The following is a 22,456-nucleotide window of genomic DNA, read 5'->3' as shown; positions in this document are numbered from 1 at the left end:
CATCAAAAGACTACCAACTAAGAAAAGCCCAGGACCGGATGGGTATACAGCAGAGTTTTACAAAACCTTTAAAGAGGAACTAATACCAATACTTTTCAAGCTACTTCGGGAAATAGAAAAAGAGGGAGAACTTCCAAATTCATTCTACGAGGCCAACATCACCCTGATACCTAAACCAGACAAAGACACTTCAAAGAAAGAAAACTACAGACCAATATCTCTAATGAACCTAGATGCAAAAATCCTCAATAAAATACTGGCCACTCGGATACAAAAACTTATCAAAAAAATTGTGCACCATGATCAAGTAGGATTCATCCCTGGGATGCAAGGCTGGTTCAATATACGGAAATCAATAAATGTTATTCACCACATCAATAGACTTAAAAATAAGAATCATATGATCATCTCGATAGATGCGGAAAAAGCATTCGACAAAGTACAGCATCCCTTTATGTTCAAAACTCTAGAAAAACTAGGGATAACAGGAACATACCTCAATATTGTAAAAGCAATCTATGCTAAGCCTCAGGCTAGCATCATTCTGAATGGAGAAAAACTGAAGGCATTCCCTCTAAAATCTGGAACAAGACAGGGATGCCCTCTCTCACCACTTCTGTTCAACATAGTTCTCGAAACACTGGCCAGAGCAATTAGACAGACGAAAGAAATTAAAGGCATCAAAATAGGAAAAGAAGAACTTAAATATCACTATTTGCAGATGGTATGATTCTATACCTAGCAGACCCAAAAGGGTCTACAAAGAAACTATTAGAGCTAATAAATGAATTCAGCAAAGTGGCAGGATATAAAATCAACACGCATAAATCAAAGGCATTCCTGTATATCAGCGACAAATCCTCTGAAATGGAAATGAGGATAACCACTCCATTCACAATATCTTCAAAAAAAATAAAATACTTGGGAATCAACCTAACAAAAGAGGTGAAAGACTTATACAATGAAAACTACAGAATCCTAAAGAGAGAAATAGAAGAAGATCTTAGAAGATGGAAAAATATACCCTGTTCATGGATAGGCAGAACTAACATCATCAAAATGGTGATATTACCAAAAGTTCTCTATAGGTTTAATGCAATGCCAATCAAAATCCCAACGGCATTTCTTGTAGAAATAGAGAAAGCAATCATGAAATTCATATGGAAAAATAAAAGATCCAGAATAGCAAAAAGAATTCTAAGCAAGAAGTGTGAATCAGGCGGTATAGCGATACCAGACTTCAAACTATACTACAGAGCAATAGTAACAAAAACAGCATGGTACTGGTACCAAAACAGGCGGGTGGACCAATGGTACAGAATAGAGGACACAGAAACCAATCCACAAAACTACAACTATCTTATATTTGATAAAGGGGCTAAAAGTATGCAATGGAGGAAGGATTGCATCTTCAACAAATGGTGCTGGGAAAACTGGAAATCCACATGCAACAAAATGAAACTGAATCCCTTTCTCTCGCCATGCACAAAAGTGAATTCAAAATGGATCAAGGAGCTTGATATCAAATCAGAGACACGCCGTCTGATACAAGAAAAAGTTGGCTACGATCTACAGTCGGTGGGGTCGGGCTCCAAATTCCTCAATAGGACACCCATAGCACAAAAGTTAATAACTAGAATCAACAAATGGGACTTACTCAAACTAAAAAGTTTTTTCTCAGCAAAAGAAACAATAAGAGAGGTAAATAGGGAGCCTACATCCTGGGAACAAATCTTTACTCCTCACACTTCAGATAGAGCCCTAATATCCAGAGTATACAAAGAACTCAAAAAATTAGACAATAAGAGAACAAACAACCCAATCAACAAATGGGCCAAGGACCTGAACAGACACTTCTCAGAGGAGGACATACAGTCAATCAACAAGTACATGAAAAAATGCTCAACATCTCTAGCTGTCAGAGAAATGCAAATCAAAACCACCCTAAGATACCATCTCACTCCAGTAATATTGGCAGCCATTAGGAAGTCAAACAACAACAAGTGCTGGCGAGGATGTGAGGAAAAGGGTACACTTGTACATTGCTGGTGGGACTGCAGATTGGTGCAGCCAATTTGGAAAGCAGTATGGAGATTTCTTGGAAAGCTGGGAATGGAGCCACCATGTCACCCAGCTATTCCCCTTCTCGGTCTATTCCCTAAAGACCTAAAAAGAGCATGCTACAGGGACACTGCTACATCGATGTTCATAGCAGCATAGTTCACAATAGCAAGACTGTGGAACCAACCTAGATGCCCTTCAATAGACGAATGGATAAAAAAAATGTGGCATTTATACACAATGGAGTATTACTCTGTATTAAAAAATGACAAAATCATAGAATTTACAGGGAAATGGATGGCATTAGAGCAGATTATGCTAAGTGAAGCTAGCCAGTCCCTAAAAAACAAATGCCAAATGTCTTCTTTGATATAAGGAGAGTAACTAAGAACAGAGTAGGGACGAAGAGCAGGAGAAGAAGATTAACATTTAACAGGGATGAGAGGTGGGAGGGAAAGGGAGAGAGAAGGGAAATTGCATGGTAATGGAAGGAGACCCTCAGGGTTATACAGTGGAGGGGGTAGAGAGAGAGGAGGGGAGGGGAGGGGAGAGGTGGGGAGGGGGGAGGGTGGAGGATGGGAAAGGCAGCGGAGCACAACAGACACTAGTATGGCAATTTGTAAATCAATGGATGTGTAACTGATGTGATTCTGCAATCTGTGTATGGGGTGAAGGTGGGAGTTCATAACCCACTTGAATCAAAGTGTGGAATATGATATGTCAAGAAATTTGTAATGTTTTGAACAACCCACAATAAAAAATTTAAAAAAAAAAAAAAAAAATATATATATATATATATATATATATATATATATACCAATAATATTTTAGATCTGAAAAACTTTATGCTCTCCTTTTAAAATTCAAACTTCTCATATAAGGGTTGAAAAAAGTCAAATCAAATAAGAGGAAAGCTAGTGGGTGGAAAATCCCATAAACCAAAATACTAACATAGTAGATAACTGACATATATAAATGTTTATTTATAAAAATTATCAAAACTCACCAAAGAGATAGGATGTGTTTTCAGTTTTGTCCAGGGGATCTACAGAAAAAAAATTTTTCTTTAAAATAAAGTACAAAAAAAAAAACCTAAAACAGTAATCAACACAGTTACTATTTTTATATACTGACAGACACCAAATTCTATTGGATGATTTTTTTCTTAAATTGAAAAATAATGAACTACACAGCTTATTCATACTTTTAAAATCAGATGTACCTATAAGAAAATACAACTAACTTAGTTGACTAAATAAAAATTTCAAGTTCTTTTATGTTTTTCCCAGTCCTTAAAAACATATTTTAATTTCATGATTTAAATTAAGACTTCCCAGCAAAGCATAATCACTGCTGTTTATTTAACAGAATCCTGATCAATATTTTTATAGATATTCAAAGAAATAAAAAAAGTTAAGGCCATTAATGTAAAATTCAGGCAATACAAAAAATTAAGGCTCAACTATACCCTGCACTAAAAATGTCAAGTCTGTATAGGTATTAGGTTTATGGAGGATGGAAACAAAATTAAAAATTACCAATAAAAGGATATAGGAAATTTCTTCAATCTTTTCTTAGAAACCCAAATTTTAATTTTGTGAAAAAAATTAGCATGCAGTGTATTTCAAGTAAGCAGACTCTCAAACTAAGACTGATCATTAAGAGCAAGAAATGATACAAATCAACAAAGATAATAGCAACTTAAGAGTAAGTAGGGAATATGGTAAAAACAGTAAATAGAAACCTTTAAATTTTTCAAAATGAAGAAACAAATGACAAACAGGCAAAATTCCAAATAAAAGCATAATATGTACAATAAGAAATAACAGTTCTCATGTTTTCAGTTTCAGTTAATATTACTTGCTACAAATTTAAATAGTCTCATTTAGGGCTGGTGATATAGCACAATGGTAGAAAGCTTGCTTAGCATGCATGAGGTCCCAAGTTTGATCCCTAGCACCACAAAAAGAAAGGAAAAAAAAGTTTCATTTGGTAATATTATGAAAAAAAAAAAACTGTCTTTGAATATGGGTCAACCTGAAGCAATCATTTTACTACTAACAAATTAATGATTTTACTTAAAATATTTATAAAATCATATTTAAACAAAATTAAAATCTATGCATATTAATATTGACTTTATATTTGTAAGTACATATCATAAATATTTCTTGCAAAGAGTTTTTCTTTCAATAAAGGACTTCTTTATATAATGATTTAAAACAAAATACTTATTTTAAAAGACAGAGATAATTTAAAAATGATAATATAATATGCCCTCCACAGATAATAAAGTCTTACCCTAATGGATGCTTTATTACAAAAAACTTTGTTGATAGCAAGCCATGTGGGCAAATCCAACATATTCTGGAGCACTTCTTCATCCAACTCCAAATTCTTCAGTTCACCTTCTCCTTTAAGAGTACTTAGATTTATCTTGTCAGGAGATAAATTTTTGGTAAATCTGAAAGAGAATATATGTTACATTTGTTTCAGTGTCAGTTACTGTATGCCAGCATCATTCTTGCAAATATACGGAGCATTAAAGAACCACAAAACAACAGAAATGGGCTCTGCTTAATCCATGTTCAATGTGTTTTGTTGTTGTTTTGATTTCTCATATTTGTAGCTCTTTTATACAAAGCCCTACAGTTTGGGTGGCACCCATTTGAATGTCATATTCCCATAAACAATCAAGCTCTCATTCTTACTTTCCTTCAAGTATTTAGTTCAGTATTTAGTGAGTAACTATCACTATTTTCCATGCACTATGCAAACAGTGGGGATGACATTTCACTACAGACTACATCACAAAAAGGGAGAGTCCTATTCTACTAACCAAGCTACAAAGAAGGTAAGGGAATGAGGGAACCTTTTAGCAGAAGAAGCAGTTGCAGCAGCCAGCAGCAACAGATATCATTCATTATCACAAGAATAATGGTCAAAGGACAACAGTACTCCTTTTAGAATTATCTGATGATTCCTGGTATTAGAAACTGATCTTAATCATTTCAGAATAAATTCTGGAACATACAAATTGTTTTTAAAAGTCTCTGAAGAAGAAGATTATGCAACTCTATTTAGAAACCAATCTTGGTGTTTTCTGTGTGATACTTTAAAATATCAATTATTTAAATAATATAAATTATTTAAAATCTTGAATTAGCTGTACAAACATCAATTATCCTTTTTATAGGAGTTAAGATAACTGAATGATAAAAGGCCTCCTTAGGCAAATATCAGACGAGGCCTTGATTTTTTTTTTTTGCAATGCCAGTGCCAGAGATCAAACCCAGGGCCTCATGCACAGTAGGCAAGCACCCCATCACTGAGCTATGTTCCAGCCCAGTAAAAATATTTTAGCTTAAAAAAAAAGAAACAATAACAGTTAACATAACAATGAACATGTTCTAAGGGTTTACTGTGTGCCATGGGTTTACTCTCTGCATGCATGACTACTGCACTTAATTCCTATGCTAACTCCTTAGGGTCAATACTAATTTTTTTTATTTTTTATTTATTTATTTTTAAAATCTTATGATCCTGTGTCAACCTTTTTTTTTTTTTTAAGAGAGAGAGAATTTTAATATTTATTTTTCAGTTCTAGCCAGCGGACACAACATCTTTGTTTGTATGTGGCGTGCTGAGGATCGGACCCAGGCCGCACACATATGAGGCGAGCGCGGTACCGCTTGAGCCACATCTCCAGCCCCCAATACTAATTTTTTTAAAAGAATGTTTTTCTTAGTTGTAGATGGACAAAACATCTTTATTTATTTATTTTTATGTGGTGCTGAGGATTGAACCCAGTGCCTCATGCGTGCGAGGCAAGTGCTCTACCACTGAGCCACAACCCCAGCTCCGGTCAATATTAATTTTATCTCCACTTTTGAATGAACAAACAAAACAAAAAACTTGAATCTATTTGCCTACTGTCACAACTATTTATAATACACATCAAAGGTATTTTGAGATACTTTGATATACATTACTTAATCCCCAAAACAACCCTAAAAAGTGAAAAATTGCTAACTTTACCCAGCAATTACTTTTGTGAAATTAAAACCAATGACAAAATTAATTATTTCTTTTGAAGTTAAATATTAAAGCAACTACATGTCCTGAGTCATTTACAAGCTTTACATGTCAACAAGAATACCAATCATTAGCCGCCAGTTTCCGGGGGCGTGCCCACCAAAGGGGTCCGGAAAAATTACTGTTGGTTCCCAGATCACCGCTCCACAGCACTGGAGCTTAGATGAATGACAGAGAGAGTGCTCAGTCGTTCGGGAAACAGGGCACACGGTGGGGCTGCAAGTGTAACCAGATCCTTGGGGAACCGCCTCCTGTGAACAGGACCTGGCTGGCTGGCAGGAGGAAGGGGGAGAGGGGCCGGAGAAGTAAAACGGCGCTGGACTAACAGAATTGAGAGACTCCCAGGAGCCGCCTTACAGGGACTGCTGTCAGCACATAGAGGGCAGAAGCTCGGCTCGGAGGGCACAGCTCCGCCTACTGGAAGAGAAGAAAATGGATCTCTAAGACTTCATTTTTTTTTCCTTCTCTTTTTTCTTTTCTCCCCTTTTCCTTCTTTCTTTCTTTCCCGTTTCAAGTTTTATTGTTCTTTCCATTCTCCTCTAATCTATCTCTCTCTCTCTCCTTTCTTTTTAAGAGCACCTTCCTTCCCCTACCTCGCAACTTTCATCCCAAGCATTACGTCTTCCATTACGTGTAATTGTCTAAATGCAAACAGGTGAATGTTTTGAGGCTGTCTATAGGGCTCCTAAATACCTAGCTACTACCAAACACCCTGATCCAATCACCTGTTAATATCCCCATTCAGTAGAGCAATCTTCCAAAGTAGCCAAGACATACTAACCTTCATACCATCATAGCACCTAACCTAAACATAAAGTCCTAAGAACAAACAACAAATCACTATATACATACAGAATCCGGAAGCTTTTTATGAATTGAATGAATCAGCTTTAAAGTACAATAAAGCCCAACATTTCTAGGCATAGTCTCCCACCACAAAGGAGACACCACAGAGATATACAAAACCAAAACAAATTTATAGGAGAAAACAGAAACACAGCAGTTAAACAGAGTTGGAAAGTAACATGAAAAAACAAGGGAAAAAAAGGATTACAAACAATGCAGGACAACTTAAATCTACAGGAGAACCTAGAGACATCAGAAAAATGGACAGAGAAAGAACTCAAGGCATACCTGACTCAGATGGAATGGAATCTTAGAGAAGTCATGAGACAGCAAGTCGAAAAAAATGAAAGAATACTTTGAAAACGAATTGCATAAGCAAATTCAAATTGCAAAGAAGGAACTCTACCAGGAGATAGAGATCTTAAAAAAAAATCAAACAGTAATCCTAGAAATGCAGGAAACCATAAACCAAATTAAAAACTCAGAAGAGAATATTACAAATAGACTAGATCAAATAGAAGTCAGAATATCAGATAATAAAGACAAAGTTTATGAACTCGAAAAGAATATAGTCAACGCAGAAAAGATGTTAAAAAGTCACGAGCAATCCATGGAAGAGATATGGGATGTCATAAAAAAAACCAAACTTGAGAGTCATTGGGATAGAAGAAGGTATAGAGGTTCAAACCAAAGGAATGAACAATCTGTTGAATGAAATAATCTTAGAAAACTTCCCAGATATGAAAGATGGAATGGATTGCCAAATCCTGGAAGCCTACAGGACCCCAAACATACAAAACCGTAATAGACCAACTGCAAGACACATAATTATGAAGATATCCAACATACAGAAAAAGGAGAGAATATTAAAAGCTACGAGAGAAAGGAGGCAGATTACATTCAGGGGTAAACCAATTAGGTTAACGGCTGATTTTTCATCACAGACTTTGAAAGCGAGAAGATCCTGGAACAACGTATTTCAAACGCTGAAAAATAATGGACTCCAACAAAGAATACTGTATCCAGCAAAATTAAACTTCAGATTGGACAATGAAATTAAAATATTTCACGATAAACAAAAGTTAAAAGAATTTGCAGCCAGAAAACCAGCACTGTAAGGCATTTTGAGCAAAATACTACAAGAAGAGGAATTGAAAAACAGCACCCAAAACTAAGAGTGGGGGGTATCTCAGTAAAGGGGGAGAAAAATAACCAAAGAGGAAAAACTAGCCAAACTAAAATAAATAAATAAATAAACATGACTGGAAGTACAAACCATATTTCAATAGTAACATTAAATGTTAATGGCTTAAATTCACCAATCAAGAGACATAGGCTAGTAACCTGGATTAAAAAAACAGATCCAACAATATGCTGCCTTCAGGAGACTCAGATGATAGGAAAAGACATACACAGGCTGAAGGTAAAAGGTTGGGAAAGATCATACCACTCACATGGTTCTCGGAAACAAGCAGGAGTGGCCATACTCATATCGAATAAAATCAACTTCAAACCTAAGTTAATCAAAAGGGATAAAGAGGGACACTATATACTGTTAAAAGGAACGATCCACCAACAAGACATAACAATTATCAATATGTATGCACCAAACAATGGTGCTGCAACGTTCATAAAACAAACTCTCCTTAAGTTCAAGAGTCAAACAGAACACAACACAATAATTATGGGTGACTTCAACACACCGCTCTCTCCATTAGACAGATCCTCCAGACGAAAGCTGAATAAAGAAACTATAGAACTCAATAACACAATCAATAACCTAGACTTAACCAACATATATAGAATATATCAACCATCATCAAGTGGATACACGTTCTTCTCAGCAGCACATGGATTCTACTCAAAGATAGACCATATATTATGCCATAGGGCAACTCTTAGTAAATATAAAGGTGTGGAGATAATACCATGCACCTTATCTGATCATAATGGAATGAAACTGGAAATCAATGATAAAAGAAGGAAGGAAAAATCCTGCATCACCTGGAAAATGAACAATATGTTACTGAATGATCAATGGGTTACAGAAGACATAAAGGAGGAAATCAAAAAATTCTTAGAGATAAACGACAATACAGACACAACATACCAGAATCTATGGGACACAATGAAAGCAGTTTTAAGAGGGAAATTCATTTCCTGGAGTTCATTCCTCAAAAAAAGAAAAAACCAACAAATAAATGAACTCACACTTCATCTCAAAGCCCTAGAAAAGGAAGAGCAAAACAACAGCAAATGTAGTAGAAGACAAGAAATAATTAAAATCAGAGCGGAAATCAACGAAATTGAAACAAAAAAAAAACATTGAAAAAATTGATAAAACTAAAAGTTGGTTCTTTGAAAAAATAAATAAGATCGACAGACCCTTAGCCATGCTAACGAAGAGAAGAAGAGAGAGAACTCAAATTACTAACATACAGGATGAAAAAGGCAATGGTACAGAATAGAGGACACAGAGACCAATCTACAAAATTACAACTTTCTTATATTTGATAAAGGGGCTAAAAGCATGCAATGGAGCAAAGATAGCATCTTCAACAAATGGTGCTGGGAAAACTGGAAATCCATATGCAACACAATGAAACTGAAAATCAGAGACTCTGCGCCTGACAGAAGAAAAAGTTGGCTCCGATCTACATACTGTGGGGTCAGGCTCCAAATTCCTCAATAGGACACCCATAGCCCAAGAGTTAATAACAAGAATAAACAAATGGGACTTACTTAAACTAAAAAGTTTTTTCTCAGTAACAGAAACAATAAGAGAGGTAAATAGGGAGCCTACATCCTGGGAACAAATTTTTACTCCTCACACTTCAGATAGAGCCCTAATATCCAGAATATACAAAGAACTCAAAAAATTAAACAATAAGATAACAAATAACCCAATCAACAAATGGGCCAAGGACCTGAACAGACACTTCTCAGAGGAGGACATACAATCAATCAACAAGTACATGAAAAAATGCTCACCATCTCTAGCAGTCAGAGAAATGCAAATCAAAACCACCCTAAGATACCATCTCACTCCAGTAAGATTGGCAGCCATTATGAAGTCCAACAGCAATAAGTGCTGGTGAGGATGTGGGGAAAAGGGTACACTTGTACATTGCTGGTGGGACTGCAAATCGGTGTAGCCAATTTGGAAAGCAGTATGGAGATTCCTGGGAAAGCTGGGAATGGAACCACCACTTGACCCAGCTATCACCCTTCTCGGACTATTCCCTGAGGACCTTAAAAGAGCGTACTATAGGCATACTGCCACATAAATGATCATAGCAGCACAATTCACAATAGCTAGACTGTGGAACCAACCTAGATGCCCTTCAATAGATGAATGGATAAAAAAAATGTGGCATTTATACACAATGGAGTATTATGCAGCACTAAAAAAATGACAAAATCATGGAATTTGCAGGGAAATGGATGGCATTAGAGCAGATTATGCTAAGTGAAGCTAGCCAATCCTTAAAAAAACAAATGCCAAATGTCTTCTTTAATATAAGGAGAGCAACTAAGAACAGAGCAGGGAGGAAGAGCATGAGGAAAAGATTAACATTAAACTGAGACGAGTGGTGGGAGGGAAAGGGAGAGAGAAGGGAAATTGTATGGAAATGAAAGGAGACCCTCATTGTTACACAAAATTACATATAAGAGGTTGTGAGAGGAAAGGGAAAAAAAAAAGGAGAGAATTGAACAGCAGCAGATGGGGTAGAGAGGGAAGATGGGAGGGGAGGGGAGGGGGGATAGTAGGGGATAGGAAAGGCAGCAGAATACAACAGTCACTAATATGGCATTATGTAAAAATGTGGATGTGTAACCGATGTGATTCTGCAAATTGTATTTGGGGTAAAAATGGGAGTTCACAACCCACTTGAATCAAATGTATGAAAGATGATATGTCATGACCTTTGTAATATTTTGAACAACCAATAAAAAAAAAAAAGAAAAAAAATGGAGACAGTCTTAGGAAAAAAAAAAAAAAGAATACCAATCAATACACACATGCTTTTCCACTGACAACAAACCAGAATTTCTTGAGGCAGAATCTATCTGGATTTGTATTTTCTCACAGAATGTGAACTGAGAAGTACAAAATTCATTTTTTAACCAATATTTGACCAATGACACAAGGTTTTATTATAATCCTAAATTGTATTTTACCTCCCATTAATCATTAATCATGTCTGACTCAATACCATTAAACTTTTTTCCATATTTTTATTGGTGCATTATGGTTGTACATATTGATGGGATTTGCTTTTACATATTTGTACATACATATGATATAACAATATAATTTGGCTAATACCACTCTCCAGCATTCCCTTCCCCCTCACTCCCTTCCATTCCTTGGGGGTCCCTTTTCTTGATCTCCCCTTGATTTTTTTTTTTTTTTTAGTTGTCTATGGCTTTATTTATTTATATGTGGCGCTGAGAATTGAACCCAGTGCTTCATACCACTGGGCCACAACCCCAGCACTCCCCTTGATTTTTAGGAGATCCAAGCCCAACTTTGTTTTCCTTTTCCTCTCTAGCATCTGCATATGAGAGAAAATATAGAACCCTTAACCTTCTGAGTTTGACTTATTTTGCTTAACATGATGGTCTCTAGTTTCATCCATTTTCCTGCAAATGACATAATTTCATTCTTCTTTAATGGCTGAATAAAACACAATCATTGTATATACACATACCATATTTTCTTTATCCATTCATCCATTGATGGACACCCAGGTTCCATAGTTTATTGTGAATTGTGTTGCTATAAACATGGGTACACGGGGGTAGGATAGTGGTTCACTGGTAGAATGCTTGCCTAGCATGTGAGGCACTGGGTTCGATTCTCAGCACCGCACATAAATAAATAAAATAAAAATTAAAAAATGGGTATGCATATATAATAAGATACTTAATTCTTCAGGGTAAATACAAAGAAGTGGTATATTTGGGTCATGTGGTGGTTCCATGCCTACTCTTTTGAGGAGCCTCCATACTGATTTCCATAGCATTTGTACTAATGTATAATCCCACCAACAGTGTAAAAGTGTTCCTTTTTTCTCTACATGCTCTCCAGAATTTCTTGATGAATGCTAATCTGACTAACCTAATCTCAGTGTACTTTTCATTTACATTTCCCTAATTGTTAGTGTTGAACATTTTTTCATGCATTTGTTGCTGTTTGTATTTTTTTTTTGAGATGTGTCTGTTTACTTCATTTGCTCATTACGTAACACAATAAAGACCTAGAGCATGCTTAGAACTCATAAGTGTTCCATAAAGAATGAGGACTGTCTGCATAGAACACAATGTTCCCTATCTCCAAGTCCAAGAGTCCAAAGGCTGGGCACAAAGTCCTTATAGATTAGTTTTCCTGGTTGTGTTTAGAAAGCTAAATTCAAGAAATGTCAGTTCTTTAAGTGGAGCTGCTAATAGGAAGTCTCTAGAGTTCTCTCCATTTTAAAAATAGGAAGAGAGAAGAGACAGGGAGAAACATTTCCACTTGAAGCAGTTTTGTCACTTTGGGTAACAAAATGTTTCGCCTTATACCTGGAGTACAAGTATTTCTAAGAAATAAATATTTTACTACTTTCTATCATTTGTCCGACAATATCTTGCATAGTTCTAGAACACAGTAAATTCTCAATCTGTAACTTAGAAACTTAATTGTTTAATTTCAGATATACTTAGGTCTCCAAGTTCATAATCATCAACCCCCACAGTATACCCAGAACTAAAAAAAATTTCCTATATGGAGACTTCTATGGATTTGCATACATATTTAGATATATTTCAACTCTAACCACTTATTTTGTCAATCAGGCTAATGTGCTCCTTAATTCAAGAAGTCCCTTTAATTTTTCAAATATGCCTCTATTAGAAGCTATTCACCTTACTACATCCTTCTATCCTTCACTGGTAAGATCCAGTTTAGAATTTATATCCAAAAACCAGTCTTTATAATTAACTCCTTGAAGATGACCAAGAAGGGCACATGGACCATAAATTTTCAAAGAACTAAAATAAAATTTAAAGAATTTAAATTTTAGTTAAAAACTATCCATAATTCACTTATTACTCAGAAAACTACAACTTTTTCTAATTTATCACTAGAAACATCCATATAATCTGTAAATACAGCCACAGAGAATTAAATTTAAAAAATATTTAATGCCTACATGGCAATATTCAAAAAGGTTTTGTTTGTTTTATATTTATGTTGGCTCAGAATGTAACTCAGTGGTAGAGCACATGCCTAGAAAACTTGAGGCCCTGGGTTTCATTCCCAGCACTAGAAACAAAAAATTTATTTCAGTGTTACAGTTAATTACCAACCTGTTTATTTGTACATTTCTTTTAAAAAAAAAAAAAGGAAAGGAAAAAGGAGAAGGAACAAAGAATAGAAAAAAATGAATCTCTAAAAATTAAATGTATCAATGACATTTGGGCTTTCTGACACTTAAATGTGCTTTATTTTGTCAGCTGTATTTGGCTTACTAAACTGTGAGCAGTGGTGCACACTTGTAGTCCCAGCTAATCAGGGAGGAATATTTGAGCCTAGGAGTTACAGGCTGGCCTGGGCAACAAAGCAAGACCATATATCCCCGCCAACCCACCCCCCCACCAAAAAAAAAAAAACTAACTAGGCTGCTTTATTTCTAGTATAAAAATACCTTTTCATAAAGTTTTACATTAATTTTTAATTTTTTTGCACCGAATAAAAGTAGATAAATAGCCGGGCCTACTGGCACACAGCTGTAATACTGAGCCAGGAGGCTCGAAAGTTCCAGGTTAGCCTCACAAACTTAGTATCTACTTGTCATTATAAAAGAAAATGAAAAATAAACCAGTAGACAATGAAGTTGGCTACTTAACTAAGGGTGGGAGAGAGATGTGAAACTAATAACAAATTTGAAGCTAATGGACAAATTAATAATGGAGTATGACTGAGAAAAAAGGTAATGAAGAAACTGAAAAAAGTAACAAAAAGATTCTTCTGTATCATTTTCCATTCTCTCACAACTACACCCAATCAAACTACACCCAATCAAACCCTTACGGTGAACTAGTATAATGAAAACTGGCTAGTATCTCAAGATTCTGTGCCCCTAACAAGTATTAATTCTCATTACATATTAAGAGATATTATAAGAACCAAAATCTTTAGGCTGGGGTTGTGGCTCAGTGGTAGAACGTTCGCCTAGCACATGCAAGGCCCTGGGTTCGATCCTCAGCACCACATAAAAATAAATAAGCACATATAGATGTTTAAAAAAAAATAGAACCAATATCTTTATGTAAGCAAAATTACTTTAATATCTTCTGCTTGACTATGTTCAAAAAATATTTGTAGGAGGAGAAAAAAAACCTTAAAACATTTAAAAATTGTACAAGAGAGAATGTTTCTGGAAAGACTTCTCAGACTCTGATAGACTGCCAAATTCTCTGGCTAGGAACATTAAGTTATTAAGCTGCAATTAATCACATCTTTTCACAATCCAGACTTTATCATGCAGCCATAAAGATCCTGCCAATCAGAACTTAAAACCAGATAAGGCTTTTTTACACGAACCACCATTTCCTCATTTTCTCCTTTACCCAACACCATCCTTTCATCCCAGTTATGCATATTTTAATCTGACACTCCCCTCTCAGGGTTAGTGCTTTCTTGACCTACAGGCTTGAAAGTGAATTAGTTAAAAGATATAAAGATTAAAGACTGACACAACCTAGGGCAAGAGTCATGAGATTTAATAAATATACACATAAGCAAAACAAAAATTTCACTAAATAATAGTGTAATGCAGTCTGATGTGTTCTATTTCAATTGATAAAAGTCAAATAGAAAAATAACTCTAAATAAACTAGAAACAGAAGAAAACTTACCCTAAACTATAAGGAACATCTATTTAAAAAAAAAAAAATACCTACAGCTAAAATCATACTTAAATAATAAGAGACTAAATTACTTTTCTGCAAGATAGGGTCAAAGCAAGGTCGCTTGCTCTCATCACTTTTATTGGATGTTCTGGTCAACAAAATAAGGCAAGAAAAATAAGTAAAAGGCATCCAGTTTGGAAAAGAAGTGAAATCTCTCTTTTTCCCCTAGACAACACGATCATTTATATAGAAAATCCTAAAGAATTTTTAGAAACATTATGAGAACCAATAAATGACTTTAGCAGGGTTGCAGGATCTAAGGACAATATGTTGAAAATTAAGTGAAAGGTATAAAGGAGTCAAATGAAAGAGCTCCCAGGTCTGGGGTTGTGGCTCAGTAGTAGAGTGCTCGCCAGCATGCACGGGGCACTGGGTTCCATCCTCAGCACCACATAAATGTAAAATAAAGATATTGTGTCCACCTAAAACTTAAAAAATATTAAAAAAAAAGAAAGAGCTCCCAAACATGGAATAATTTGAGCAACAAAATAAATATAAGAGTACTAATAATAACCTAAACTATAAAATAAGTATGCATGGGTTAATGATGACAGAAATAACAACTGAATAAATAAATAACTGGGAGGGAATAGACAAATCTTCTATTGCTGAAAAGTTCCAAATCTTACTCCTGTATTGTGGGCTACATATTGAACTTCCTTTTAAAGTACACTCTATGAAAGTGGGGAAAAAGAGTAAGTTCATTATACAGACCTAATAAATACGACATCAGCCAAATGATCAAGGTCAACATCAACAATGAAAAAAAAAGACATGTTGCAATAGGTACCCTTCATATGATGACAATATATGAAAAAGTGTTCAACATGTCTAGCAGTTAAAGAAATACAAATAAAAACTACACTGAGATTTCATCTCACTCCAGTCAGAATAGCAATTATTAAGAATACAAGTAATAATAAATGTTGTCAAAGTTGTGGGGGAAAAGGTACACTCATACATTGCTGATGGGACTGTAAAGTGGTACAACCACTCTGGTAAACAGTATGAAGATTCCTCAGAAAATCTGAAATGGAACCACCATTTGATCCCATTATCCCACTCCACAGTTGTATACCCAAAGGACTTAAAATGAGCATACTATAATAATGCAGCCACATCAATATTCATAAGAGCTCAAATCACAATAACTAAGCTATGGAACCAACCTAGGTGCCCTTCAACAGTTGAATGGATAAAGAAAATGTGGTATCTATACACAATGTAATGTTACTCAGCCATAAAGAAGAATGAAATGATGGCATTTGTCAGTAAATGAATGGAACTGGAGACTTATCATGCTAAGTGAAATAAGTCAATCCCCCAAAACCAAAGGTCAAATGTTCTCTCTGATATGTGGATATTAACACACAATAAAGGAGGGAGGGGAGAGAAGACTAGAAGTTCACTGGATTAGACAAAGAGGAATGAAGGGAAGGTTAGGGGGATGTAATTAGGAAAGACAGTAGAACGAATTGGGCATAACTTTCTTATATTCATACATGAATACACCACCAGTGAAACTCTACATCATGTACAACAAGAAGACTAGGATCCTAATTAGAGGATCCATGTATGTACAATATGTTAAAATATACTCTAATGTCATGCATATCTAAAAAAATTTATTTTTATATTACGCTGAGAATCAAACCAGTGCCTCATACATGTGAGCCAAGGGTTCTACTACCTGAGCTACAACCTGAGTCCCCAGAGCTATTTATGGAAGTTTTATCCAGTTATATCATGTACATTTCATTCAATAAAGTTATTGTAATAAAAATATCAACTGAGTTTCTATATGCTAGCAACACAAGCAGATGCTAAAAATTTTAAAGTGTTGTTCATGCAAAAAAAAAAACTTTTAAGGATAAATATAAAAAAAGGTATATAACATGTATAAAAAAGAAAATGACAAGATGTTACTAAAATTAAAGACCTAAATAAATGAAGAAATAAAACATATTAGTAGATTTGAAGACTTAATATTTTTGAGAAGCCAATTCTGCCCAAATAGAGTTACAGATTCAGGGCAATCCGAAGCAAAATTCCAGCAGGCTTTCTAGTAGAAATGATATGCAATTCTAAAATTTATATGGAAATGCAAAAGACCAAAAATAAGTTGGAAAAAGATGAACAAAAGTATGGCATTTTACTACCGATTTCAATATTTATCAAAGCTACAATGATCAAGATAGTTTTATTTGTGTGTAAGTACAGAAATGATCAATGGAGCAAAATGATGAGTCTAGTAATAGAGTCATACAGAGAAAGGTGATATCCAACAAAACAACAAAAACAATTCAATGTGAAAAAGATAATATTTTCTTTTTAAAATATTTTTAGTTGTAAATGGACACAATATCTTTATTTTTATATGATCCTGAGGATCAAACCCAGGGCCTCACATGTACTAGGCAAGCCCTCTTCCACTGAACTATGATCCCAGCCCAAAAAACTTTCAACAAATGGTGTTGGAACAATTGTATAGCCATATTTAAAACTCTGCCCTTCAAAAGACACTGTTACTAAAAGATAAGCCAAAGACTTGTGTATATAATATGTAAAGAACTCTTACAACTAAAAAAACATACCTATTAATAAAAACAGGCAAAAAGTTTAAACAGACCCTCAAATTTTAAAAGATACACAGATGGGAGACAAGTATTTGAAAAGATGAACAATGTAATCAATCTTAGGGAACTGCAAATTAAAATACACAAGTTACCATTTCTTACTAAAAGAGCCAAAATTTTAGTCTAACCATATTGAGTACTGACAAAGATAAGGAGCAAGTGGAACTTTTATACACTAGCTACTTAAAAGAAGTGAAGGCCTATGTCTTCACAAACACTTATTTATGAATGTTCACAGCAGTTTTATTCATAATAGGCAACAACTAGAAACAACCTATATACTCATTAACAGATAAATGGGTAAACAGTCTAATTACTAATTAATAGGTAAATTGATAAACACATAGAATATACACAATTGAATACTACTCAGCAATAAGAAGGTACTCATACAACAAAACAAGTTCATTGCAAAATAATTAAGCTGAGAGAAAAAATAAACACTACATGAATCTTTTACCTAAAATGCAAATTAACACTACAAAATTCAAACTAATTAAGTGAATAGTAGACTAGGAGTTGCCAGGGATAAGGCAAAAGCAAAGGAAGAGGACTACAAAGGGGCACAAAGAAATTTTTCAGGTGATGAGTGAATATGTTCATTTTCTTAATGTAGTGATGGTGTCCCAAATCCATACATGTTGAATTTTCATCAAATTGTATACTTTAGGCATCTGCAATTTATTACATATAAGTTAAATTTCAATAAAGTGATTTAAATCAGATATATATTACATATACATGTGTGTGTGTGTGTGTGTGTGTGTGTGTATATATATATATATATATATATATACACACACACACATACATATACATACACACACATACATACATTCTTAATGTAACTGAAAGGACTTTAATAAGATACCAGGGAATAAGTAAGGTATCTGAACTATGGCTTTTTGAAAATACTGCACTGATTTTGGACCTAATAAATACACTAAAAACAATTATAAATTAAGTAAAAAAAAAAATGAATAGGACCATAGGCAACCTTCATACTAGCAAAGAATATCATATGATTTTAGAATTTTAGAACTTGAAATGTTCTTTTGATCCAACTGTCTCATTTTATTGTAGAGAATGTGAAGGCTACAGAGATTAAGTCAACTGCTCAAGGTCACCCAAAGGCACATCCAAGACTATAACCAAACCTATAATTTCAATTTAAAAGGTATCTTAGAATCAATTACCACTCTATTATTACATTGACAAATTTTCAATTCAACATTTAGTGAAAGCATTTGTAGAAATGTTCTACAAATATAGAAAGGCATTGTAGGAATATATGGAAATTCTTACCCTCAAGGAGTTCTCAATGTCAATGTGAATCTTATTACATACAAGATGACTTTATATTAAAAATAAATAAAACCTACAATGTTAGTGGAATAAAGGATCAAGCATGCTCACAATAATTTAAAATTTACCTATTTTTATTGTTTGTTTTTAGTGTTCTCAATTTTCATGGTGTTCGGCTTGGTTGTTTTTGTGAAAGCGTGTAAGGAAAATCAATCAACTGTATAACCAGTTTTTCAACATAAACATTTAAAGAACAGAAAAGTTCTTTAAACTGGCAGACTATGAGCTATGTTCTGCCTGCAGATATGTTTTTGTCTGGCCTGTATGTTTTTGTTTTTTTGTTTTTTAAAAAAAGTAGCAGCCTCAGATGTGGATACAGGTCAAGTCTAAGTCAAACCCATCCTCTTTTTTTTTAATATTTATTTTTTTATTTTTATTTTTTTTAAGGTGGACACAATATCTTTATTTTACATTTATGTGGTGCTGAGAATCGAACCCAGTGCCTGACGCATGCTAGGCAAGCATGCTACCACTTGAGCCACATCCCCAGCCCCTGGCCTGTATGTTTTAAAAAACTTCTAAATTTGTTACTAACACTAAAAATAAATGAGTAAAACCTACATCAAAATCTGGATACATAGATTTTGTTGAAATGTTAGAAGACCTGACAAAACTAAACATATATCCTTCATGACAAAAAAAAAGCATTAGGCTCTTCAGAAACTTAGAATATTAAGACAGAGTTTCTGCTTTTCAAAGATCACACAGTAATAAAGACAAGTATATAAACAAATCATTGCAGTATATTACAATCTTACTCTGTGCCAGGAACCATATGATTGATGTTACAATAAAAATGAGAACAGGACAAAATGGAGGCACAAGGAATGGGTGATCAATTCTGGTAATAGTAAAGAAGACTGCTTTTCGAAGGCTTTATAGAGGAGGCAGCATTTGAGCTATTTTTAAGAGTAAGGCAGAGAAAAGAGCATTTCAGACAGAAGCAATAGCATGTTCAAGGTTATACAGTAACATACAGTGGGCCCAGATATAATATAAGGAACTGGGTAGTTTGGAAACAAACTATATGCCTTGAGAAATGAACAAGAAAGACTCTTGTTTTCCATAACAAAGAATACGGGTTTAATCCTATGTATCAATGTTGCTCTCATAATGCCCCTAAGGAGATTCATGGTTCATCCCAGGTGGGAAAAGAAATATAAAAGGAAAGGATAAGCCAGATAACCTCCCCTGACACTGGTTCAACTAGAAGTCTATATTTTTTAATATTTATTTTTTAGTTGTAGTTGGACACAACACGTTTATTTTATTTATTTATTTTTATGTGGTGCTGAGGATCAAACCCAGTGTCTCGCAGGAGCTAGGCGAGCGCTCTACCACTGAGCCACAACCTCAGCCCCTAAAACTCTATTTTTGTAAATTTTATGTACTCAAGTTCAATCTTTAGAAATCTCTGGAACAACAACAAAAAAAAAAAAAATTCTTTTACAAATAAAATTAAAGATAAGCTGAAACAGGAGTCATTAAAAGATTTTTAGCAAGAAATTAAATAAGATTCACATTTTTGAACATTTATTTGATAAGAGTGACAAATATGAACAGCGAAGTATGAGACCAGAAGGAAATAAGAACATTTAATTGCAACAACTGATAAAGAAATAAGAAATTAAATCTAGGTAGTGACAAGTGAGATTCAAATCTGTGCCAAGTAGTCTGGTACAGGAGATCCAAGATAAGAGCATAAATTTAGGAGTTATTTAAATAAAAAAGAATCATGACTAATTAAAATGATAAGTAAAGAAAAAGCAGTTAAATTTAGTAGGCAACTTGAAAAAACACCTAGATAGCTGTGGTTCTGGGGTAGGATAGAAGAAATTAAAAATAGGTAGGAAGGAGACATAAAAAAAAGACAAGAAAATATAATTTTAATCTGAGTTTCTGCATACTTTTCTAGGTCTGTCATTCCCAAGCCAGTCTTTCTCCCAGGCCTGTCACTCTCAAATTTCTGGAAAATCTGTAAATCTTAAAGTTACCATAAATACTCCCATTTTTAAAAATTACTTTGTATACTATTTGCCCCCCAATAAGTAGATTAAGAAAGATACAAGATTTAAAAAATCTATAATTCAGGGGATTTTCCAATGTTATCTACTGAATAAAATAATGGAGAACACGTCAGCTTGAGAATCCTAAGAAAGATCAGACTGATGTCATCCTCACATATTTTCCCATATCACTCATCAAGTTTCCTTTTGAAAAGCCTGAGAACCCTCAAATCATCATTCCCACATCCTCCTTTTATTTATTTATTTTTGGTACCAGGGATTGAACCCAGGGGCACTTAACTACTGAGCCTCATTCCCCATTCCTTTTCATTTTTTATTCTGAGATAGGGTCTCACCAAATTGCTTAGGACCTTGCTAAATTGCTGAGGCTGGCTTTGAACTTGCAATCCTCCTTTCTCAGCCTCCCAAGCCACTGGGATTACAGGCATGTGCCACTGTGCCCAGTCCACATTCTACTTTTAATGTATATCTCTTTACTTACATAAATTTGTGTCCATGACTCATGCATACTGAAATTCTTTTCTGTCACATATGTTAAGGACCCCACTTGTCCTGAGTTGAGTTCCCCCTTCTCCAAGAACTTCTTGGGACCCTCTTCCAGTGAGAGCTTAAACTTGGAATACAATCATAACTCATTTTCAATAAATGCAGTACTAATATGGCCAAAAAAGATATGTTAAGGAGGTGTTATCTAGAAAAAGCAAGAATTACAGTTGTTACTATACTTCATGAACAACTGTCCCAGAGGATTTGCTAGAGGTATATACAAAACAAGAACTATCTCTCAGTGTCATTATAAGCAACAAGACTTTAATTATCAATAAAAAATGAATCTGCCTGGCATCTTTCCTTTGGCAATTTTGGTTGAGATCCTGATTCCTAAATGATAGCATGGAATAAAGGCACACAAGAATGGAAAACAATGCTTAGGTCATTGTACTACTTCTAGTTAGCATATGGCAACAAGTTTATCAACCATTCCATTACCCCTAGGATAAGTATATAATGAGTTGCATTATTTCACTCATGATTACTTTTATTTTACAGTGCTGGGGGTCAAACTTAGGGCCTCATATATGCTATACAAGTGTTCTGCCTCTGAGCTACACCACAGCCAGTTAGTTTTTATTTTTTTATTTTTTATTATTTTTTTTTAAAAAAACTCTCTCTTTATTTATTTTAGTTTTTTTCAGCAGACACAACATCTTTGTTTGTATGTGGTGCTGAGGATCGAACCTGGGCCGCACGCATGCCAGGCGGACGTGCTACCGCTTGAGCCACATCCCCAGCCCCCAACCAGTTAGTTTTTAATTAACAATTTATTTACAAGACTTTCAGAAAAGGTTCAAAGTATTTATGTAGATTAAGTTCCTAAGGATTATAAGTGTTCAATGATACAAGTTTCGAATTTTTCTTTGAATCCCATGTTAAAAGAAATTCAGCACTATTTTCCTGAGTTTGGTTTTA

General features: G+C 34.6%; 1 protein-coding gene across 3 annotated transcripts in view; it reads right to left on the bottom strand.

Annotated features, from left to right (window-relative positions):
- Bltp3b (bridge-like lipid transfer protein family member 3B) overlaps positions 1-22,456 on the bottom strand; it is a 99,777-nt gene that overhangs the window by 64,045 nt on the left and 13,276 nt on the right. For all 3 annotated transcript variants that reach the window (XM_046419334.2, XM_046419333.2, XM_046419335.2), the window contains 2 exons: positions 4,363-4,525; positions 3,068-3,106 (listed from right to left, as the gene is read on the bottom strand). In XM_046419334.2, coding sequence (XP_046275290.1) covers positions 3,068-3,106; positions 4,363-4,425 — 102 coding nt within the window. In that variant the 5' untranslated portion in view covers positions 4,426-4,525. The remainder of the gene's footprint in view (positions 1-3,067; positions 3,107-4,362; positions 4,526-22,456) is intronic.

The sequence above is a fragment of the Marmota monax genome, unplaced genomic scaffold (assembly GCF_021218885.2).
Source record: "Marmota monax isolate L192 unplaced genomic scaffold, Marmota_monax_Labrador192_F-V1.1 WCK01_AAM20220418_F8-fsc00036, whole genome shotgun sequence".
Lineage (NCBI taxonomy): Eukaryota > Metazoa > Chordata > Mammalia > Rodentia > Sciuridae > Marmota > Marmota monax.
The sequence above is the reverse complement of the archived record's forward strand: the minus strand, read 5'-3'. Positions and strand labels throughout refer to the sequence as shown.